The sequence below is a fragment of the Rhinichthys klamathensis genome, unplaced genomic scaffold (assembly GCF_029890125.1).
Source record: "Rhinichthys klamathensis goyatoka isolate OS25496 unplaced genomic scaffold, OSU_Roscu_1.1 h1tg000098l_1, whole genome shotgun sequence".
Classification (NCBI taxonomy): Eukaryota; Metazoa; Chordata; class Actinopteri; order Cypriniformes; family Leuciscidae; genus Rhinichthys; species Rhinichthys klamathensis.
This window is the reverse complement of record NW_026606637.1, coordinates 3,957,338-3,965,822: the sequence shown is the minus strand read 5'-3', so window position 1 is coordinate 3,965,822 and position 8,485 is coordinate 3,957,338. Positions and strand designations below refer to the sequence as shown.

Below are 8,485 nucleotides of genomic sequence, written 5' to 3'. Positions count from 1 at the left end.
TAATCATGCAAATTTGAATAAGAATAAGTTAGAATTAAGTTTTTGGACTTTGGTGTATTTTAAAGACTGCACTGTTCACTTGAAGCAGGGGGTTAAACAAGTTGTTTCTTTTTCATGCGGACATAATGTCCTTTCCGGTACATGCTGTGTCCTTGGATACACCTGTTGTTCTAGAGGAAGATTGGTTTTCAAATATTTGCTCATGCTATTAAAATATGTTTTTCTAGTCAAGTCAGTCACCTTTATTTATTTGATTCAATGATGTAAACAGAGTTCAATTCTTCTGTAAAGCAGCTCGATAAAGACAACCATACGGGTAATCTGTGCCTATTTCTGTTTTGGGTGGGTTTGAAATGTGTTTTAGTTCAGTCCTGTGTTGCAGTTTGTTTCTATGGTTTTTCATTGATTGATTAAGTTATACACCTGTGACTTGTTTTCCTTGATTAGTTTGCCTTGTGTATACACACTCTGTGTTTGTTCTGTTCATTGTCCATTCACGTCACATTGTTCTCAGTTGTTCTGTTCCTGTTTTTGCCCAGAGTGTTTTGTTTGTTTGTGTATTAAAGTTTAATAAACTGTTACTGCCTGCGATTAGATCCTGCCTCTTACCTCTTTTCTGCAACTGCCCCTGATCAGGCGACAATACAAATCATCTTCCTCTCGCAGGGGGAACCTTCCCCCGAGAGACACACACATGACTTCTTGGATTTATACCATCTAGTCCACTACAACGATAATAGCCTCTGTGTGTTTTCCGGTCAGGTTTCAACATGGAGACGAGAGCTTGGCTGCCTGGAGACGGTCTCAAGAGATGTTTATGGAGTATGAAGAATAGGTGCTTCTACACAATGGTTCCCTCTTTACCATCTGCAAGAGAGAGGAGTCCACCACAGACATGGAGCCTGAGCCTGCCATGATTTCTATGCCAGAGCCGCAGCCAGTGCAAACAATCGTTCCAGAGCCTGAGTCCAGCAAGACGTCTGGAACCGCTGCATGAGCCGGCAACATCGTCTGTCCCCGAAGGAATACTTGGGGAATATGAGGGGATGGAGTGGAGCCCTGTCCCGTCAGCCAAGGAGGATGTAAGTGCACAGAACTTAGCACCCTTAATAATCTTGGAGGAGCATGAAGAGAGCCTTATGCCTGTTTCGTTGCCCTGCACCGAGCCTGTTTCGTAGCCCAACAGCTAGTTATTGAAGTCTTTGATGTTCCTGCCCTGCCTCCCATTCCTACCACCTCTGATGCGTAACAGATTCCTGACCACAGTACAATCCTGAAAATTCTGCCTGTTCCACGTCAGCCAAAAGGGCTGTTCCTGTGTCCAGTATCGACAAGGAAGGCCGTTTATGAACCCCCTGCCTGCACTACCCATTCCTTCAGCCTTGTCTTCACTGCCTCTCATTAGCCATTGGTCTCCTCTTATACTGCCTGCTCTTTTCTCTTTTCTTCGAGGACTGTTAGTTCGCCAACTCAGCCTTGGAGTATTAACCCTATAACTCTTCCCAGACCCTCTGAGCCTGTCATTTTACCTTGGCCAGTCGACAAGTCGGCTCCACCAGGTACCTTGTCCCTCTGGCTTACCTTGGTCAGTAATCACTTTGCCATGGCCATGGACTTACAAGCCTTCGTCTGTGACTTGTCCCTACACCCCTTTGGCTCCGTTGTGCTCCACCTTTCCTTCCGGCTCCATCCCAGTCCTAGGGTGCATCTGCTCTGCCTCTGTCCTCCGCCACCCTGGCTTTGCCTCAGCCGCTCGCCTCCACCTTGGTCTCCAGCACCTTTTGGGTTGGCGGGAAGGAACATGTTACGGCTAATCTGTGTCTGTGTCTGTGTCTGTTTCTGTTTTGGGTGGGTTTGACAAGTTTTAGTTCAGTTTACTGTGAGTTTGTTTCTATGCTTTTTCATTGATTAAGTTATACACCTGTGGCTTGTTTCGTTAATTAGTTTGCCAAACTCTAGGCGTTTCTCAATGTCAAGGAAGGATCCTCGGAAGCCAGAATTTCGAGGATGCTACGTCATCGACATCCGTCGAAGGACTGTTCCAATGTTGAGAATCCTCAGAATTTCAACCAAGGGCGGAGTCCTTAGTTCGGAAAATATCCCATACACAGGAAAGGATGTATATGTGTAGACTTCGCGCTCTCAAATCGTCCACAATCCTATGCGCGCAGCTTTGCTATCTTGTTAAAAAAACATACAAAATGTCGGACGTTAGCGGAGTCAGAGCAATAACGGGGCAATATGCTTTTAAATGTAAGTATATTTCCGCTACCATACATTTGTTTTAACCGTCATATAAGTAAAGTTTAACGTTTAAATGCCAGTACAAATTACTACCGTATTGATATTACAAATTATACAAATTACGTTGATGGCTAACCTGTCATTTTAACAATTGTTAGCTTGTTTGCCGTCACCGGCATTTCTTTTATAAATAACGACTTAAGTTGTACACAGTAATGTAACGTTAATATTATAGGCCTGCCGCCTACCATTCGCAGCGTTATTCATAGCTTTCTCGTCTTTTTTAACAGGGACCAAGGAACAAACGGAGGCGTTTACGTCTCCGTCTAGAAAAAATGCAGTTGTTTACCAGGGGGAGAGACACCGCGGCGAACGTGCACTTGCTAGAATGTTCCATTTACGTGTTCTCTCGAATCCTAAAGAGGATCCTCGCCTAGCCTCTGAAGGAAATGACTTGGAAGGACGCGTCCTGCCAAGGAAGTATCCTTGACATTGAGAAACACCTCCTGTGTTTGTTCTGTTCATTGTCCATTCACATTGCATTTTTTGTTGTTTTGTGTGTTAAAGTTTAAAAAACTGTTAATGCCTGCAATTAGATCCTGCCTCTTACCACTTTTCTGCAACACCATGACACGTAAACAGTTATTATTCAGTTGAAATCAGATCAGTGTGGATTCGTTTCGTTTCAATAACTGTGTAAAGTTCATCAATTATGGAATGAGTTCAATTCATCTACAAAGCAGCTCTGGAGAAAACAGTGATGTCATCATGCAGCTCAGTCCAGTTCTCATCCAATAGTGTCAGTGCAGTCAATCAATAATATTCTAATCTGGTGTTAATTAATAGAAAGACATTCTCTAAATTCTCGTTATATTGTTAGTAGTAAAAAGACATTTTAACCACAGTTATGTAAGTCTTCAGATTTGCTGCTGCTCACTTCAAAAACCTTTAGAGCAGGGGTTGTCAATCTTTTCAGACCCGTCAATCCCTTCATTTATTAATTCCTTTGATTGATAGCATCAAAAGCATCAGAGCGGAGCTAGGAACACCAAATACATTGGTTCTGTTCATATGAAAACTGCACATGCTGATAATATGCATTCTGATATGCACAGCATTCATTTACAACATCTGTTAAATGCAAGTTTAAGCATCATGCTATTGCTAAACTATAGTTCAAACTTTGCCATGTCCTGGATTCATCCCATTACTGTATTGTCCAGTGTTTGAAGCTCAAAACAGGCAAATAAACCAATCAAAGATCATTTTGGTTGCTAATAAAAGTCCAAGGACAGACACAGAGCACGTGATAACAAGATTTCATTTATTAACAAGAACTAACACTGAACAAACTTCTACAGCATTTATTAATCTTATAGCGGATTTTAATCTCAACATTTACTAATACATTTTTAAGATCAAATTGTATCTGTTAACATGCCTAATGCACTGTGAACCAACGTGAAAATGCATTTTTATTAACTGAGATTAACAAAGGAAATAATAAATCCTGTAGGAAGATATAGCTCATTGTTAGTTTGTGTTAGTAAATGCATTAACTAATGTTAACAAATGAGACCTTATTGAAGTGTTACGGAAATTTCTATATATTGGTGCACCCTTTAAAAAAAACTTGGCTCTAGAGGACTTGACCCAGAGCAAGACCTTATGGGGTTTGTCTCTCTGCCAATAAATGACATGAAGGGTTATTTTGTGACCTTGCAAATATTTTTTAGAGCTGTATAAGCCGCCTCATCTGTTTCAGTTTTATAAATTACTGCTGTTTGACAACTTCAAAGAACAGTGGTGGTGGAGTTTAGTCTCTACACATAAACAGACCCACTAATTGAAAAATTAAATTCATGCTGTACTTCATGCAAATCCTTTGTATGATGTAAACTCTATATCCGGCTGTGCATGTTACAAAAACCATATAAAATTTAACACATCTATTTTATGTTTTACTTTTGAAGTAAAAGGTTGAGTTGTGTTTCCTTTCTAAATTAATTTAAGCACATTTTAATCACATTTGTGTTCTCATATATTATGTATAAAATTATGACCACACTATGTGCTTCCAAATCCAAGTGCTTGATTATAATTCCATGTGCCATATATAATAAAATTATTAATTTCAATGTTTGTAAAGACACCTATTACAAAGTGGGGGCAAATCTATTGCTCCGTGTTAGTTAATGCAATGTTAACTGTTGTAAAGTGTTTGTACACTTATTGCTGTAACCTCACTCACAGCCTGTGCGTCAACAATCATATTTCCCCTTGTAAATATTAAATAAATAAAAACTGTCATAATGATGACATCGACATAGAATTTGGCACAATGCAATTTAGCCATTAAGGCTTAAATGTTATTTTATTATAGGATTTATATAATAATTTAGAAGAAGAAGAAGCAGGCAGGACACATCCTGTGCGTAATGGCACTATTTGGCACGCGCAGCGGGTGTTCCGCACATACTGGCCCCGGTAGTGAGAATAAACTGTTGTAATATATGTTAGAGTAATGGATTATATAATCAGATGAAATGATTTATTATATTATAACGATGGACCAAAAAACATAGGACTGTCTACTATATTGAAGAAATTTTGACCAAACCACATCTCGAGCCGACTGATGCGTGATGGGGAACTCGTTGGCCAGTTAACTGTGGTGAACAGAGTGCGCGCATCAGTCTGATATTTCACTGTCAGTGGATTTGCCCAGCAGCCGTTATTCACACTGAGAGAGCGAATGAACCTAGACTGCTGAGACTGACTCGTTTGATTAACAGATTATGGTGAGTAAAACGGAAAAAATTGATTTGGAAACAGGTGATTAGAAACATGAAGCATTTAAGCATTTGTGCGCTCCAAATTATGACAATACATCTTATTGGAAATCTGACCTCAAGTCTGTTATTTGTGATAATTGTTTTAGAAGAATTACAAAAGTTATTTAACGCTTTGGAATGAGCTAATGCTATTTTGTATTTAGGCTACGTTAATCATAGCTATATTTAGGAGATCATTTTGTTTTTATTTCTCAATATGGCTAAACAGGAAACTGTACATGTAACAACAATGAACAATAGTTGACTAAATGTTGTACAAAAGTTAAGCTATAGCCTATATCTTAGAGAGAGAGAAATTGATAGATAGATATATAGATAGATAGATAGATAGATAGATAGATAGATAGATAGATAGATAGATAGATAGATAGATAGATAGATAGATAGACATTTTATATTCTAGTTTTTTTTAACAACAGATTGATCCTAAATTATGCAAAGCTTAAAAATGTTCACAAATGTGCTGTTTCAAGTAAACCAAATAAGTTTGTAGAAAAAGTTACACATATTTTGTTTATAGTGTTGATTTTGGGATCTGGCTACACTGAGACCAAAATGAAGGTCTTATAATTGCACACGTTTGGGTTTCTAAATGACAGTAAATGAGTCTTATCTTGACATTGTTTCATATAAATGAAATCACTTGAATGCTTTGTTTGCAGTGTGAAGTGCCGATCATGTCTTATAATGGGTCAGCTAAAGCTGGATGTTTGGTGTCGAGTGATGATGTGTGTAACGGCAGCTGTACCAAAAGAGAAGTGTCCGTGACCTCGACTGCCATCTCAATGACGGTGGGCATCGTCTCCAACACGCTGGCTCTCTTTATCCTGATCAAAGCCTACCGCAGGTTCAGATTCAAGTCTAAAGCAGCCTTCCTCCTGTTTGCTAGTGGTCTGGTGGTGACTGACTTCTTGGGACACCTGATCAATGGCTCTTTGGCTCTCTACGTTTACGCCTCACAGAAAGACTGGGAAACATTTGACCCTCACAAGTCTCTGTGTGACTTCTTTGGAGTTTGTATGGCGTTCTTCGGCTTGACTCCTCTTCTTCTCGGGAGCTTGATGGCAGTGGAGCGCTGTGTCGGAGTGACCCGTCCTCTCTTCCACACCACGGCGCTGGGGTCCCATCATGTCAAGAGTCTGCTGGGTCTGACCTGGCTCCTAGGTCTGCTGGTGGCCCTGCTGCCCATCCTGTTCCAGCGGTCGTACCAGATGCAGCGTTCACGAAGCTGGTGCTTCTTCCGCCTGCAGGGGCCGCGTGACTGGGTGGATGTCCTTCTGCCCATATTGTTCTCTGTGCTGGGTTTGCTGGCTCTCCTCCTCTCACTAGTGTGCAATACCATGACTTTCCTCACTCTCCTGCGAAGTAGGGTACAACTTGACCGTGATTATCATCGCCATTGTCGTAACACATCACACCATTCTGAGATGGTCTGCCAGCTTTTGGCAATCATGCTGGTTTCCTGTGTGTGCTGGGGGCCAATTTTGGTGAGAAGATGACTCTTATTTCTCACACTGGCTGGTAAATTGCTAAATAAACACTGTGTTATTGCTAAGTAACGAAATTAATAAATAACTGTTCTCTGTTCTCTGTTCAGATACTGAATTTGTGGGATAGGCTATTATAATTCACTAAAAACTACTATTATTATTATTATTATTAGAATATTATAATCATTAATTATGATATTATGTTTTTATTATAATTATAATTACTAAAAATAATAAAAAATAAATAAAATCTAATTATTTGTAGTTATATTATTTACTGGTTAAAGTAAGATTTTTGCAGTAAAGACTGCAATTTATAATTTGTAGGTTTTTGTAATTCAAAACATTATATATATACAGTATATATATATATATATATATATATATATATATATATATATATATATATATATATATATATATATAAAATTATAAAATAATAAATATGTATTTAACAAAAATATAAAAATTGTAAATATATAAATATATACTGTTATATTTTATATTTTAACCTATATACTGTATATATATATATATATATATATATATATACCGGTATATATATATATATACATATTCATGTATTATTATTCATTTTATAAAAATGTAGATGTATTGAATATAAATATATCTTATCTTCAATAGATAAATTATATAATTAAATTTTATATTCAATAAATGTTATTTTATTTAAAATATATAAATTAATTTATATTAAATAAATGCATAAAATTGGTCGAGCATATAAAAAAAATCATTTATTTCTGCTTAGAGCTACACACACAGACGTATAATTTTAGTGACGGATGCTTTTATGATTGAATCCCCAGATAACAGGCATCATCTTCAGCCTACAGGATCACGGTGAGGATCAGGCATCTTACACTCATATGCTGCTGGTTGTACGCATGGCAACATGGAACCAGATCCTCGACCCATGGGTGTACATCCTCCTGCGCAAAGCTGTTTTGAAGAGACTTTTTCTGGTGGCATTGAGACTTTGCAGTCCTCACTTGAAAATGAAACTCCAGTGGCAGGGCATCACTCAGGAGAGCTCCACCATGGAGGTCAGGAGCTCAGTGATCAGCAGACCAGACTTCATCTGCCTGGATGGACCTTTTCCACCAGACACTGCCATTCAATCAGCTCACCCCTCCTGAGCTTCAATGGGGGATACGAGACCTCCATTCACAGATATTGGATCATTACAGAGGGAAAAAAAAAAAACGTTTCTGAGATCCATCCGATGTCTCTTGTAGAGGAAATTTGCATTCATTTAAAAGTTCAGTCTGAGGTCAATCACAGAGAAGTACAATGTGCCAGAAAAGTTCAAATAGGAACCAAAAAGAAGCTAGCAGCATGCATACTGCAACTTAAGACATTTGTTCAAATGGATAGCAGGGTCTATACATGTCTGGTTTTATAGTCTGTTGTGTCAACTAAGTGTGTTTTGAAACGTCGTTAAAAAAAGGTTAAATCAGTTGTATCAGTCATGTTGTATCAGTCATGTTATGCTGTTTTCGTTTGTCTCTCAATTACAGCATAACGTAGCCTAATTAATGTAGCTTTTGCCTTATATTTTGTATATGCTGCAATTTTTTTCAAAAATGTTATATAATGTGTTGTGTAATTTACATATTAAGATATAGTGGGTTTATGTCATCGTGATGTTTGTGTTTTATGATATCTATGTATTTTAGCATTTTTTTATGAAATTGTCTCGATTTAAAAGGTGAACATTTTGCTTGGCTGCTGTAAATGTTTACATGACCAGAGCTGTATATATCTGTGTCAAATATCTATCAAATATAAATATGTCATAATATAGACACCACTACCATATTTAGGACCTATAATGCTTATGTGTTCTGTTGTTAACTTATTATAAAATTTGCT

General features: G+C 37.9%; 1 protein-coding gene across 1 annotated transcript; it reads left to right on the top strand.

The window, feature by feature from the left end:
* Positions 1-5,746: 5,746 nt before the first annotated feature.
* ptgfr (prostaglandin F receptor (FP)) lies at positions 5,747-7,801 on the top strand. Its single transcript, XM_056252638.1, has 2 exons — positions 5,747-6,586; positions 7,420-7,801. Exons 1-2 carry the CDS (start codon positions 5,747-5,749, stop codon positions 7,747-7,749), a joined length of 1,170 nt encoding a protein of 389 aa, XP_056108613.1. The 3' UTR covers positions 7,750-7,801.
* Positions 7,802-8,485: the final 684 nt, after the last annotated feature.

Excerpts from the sequence above, each read along its gene's own strand:
- ptgfr (XM_056252638.1), top strand. The coding sequence starts at position 5,747 with ATGCTTTGTTTGCAGTGTGAAGTGCCGATCATGTCTTATAATGGGTCA. Across the intron at positions 6,587-7,419 it reads TGTGCTGGGGGCCAATTTTG|ATAACAGGCATCATCTTCAG; the intron begins GTGAGAAGATGA and ends TTGAATCCCCAG.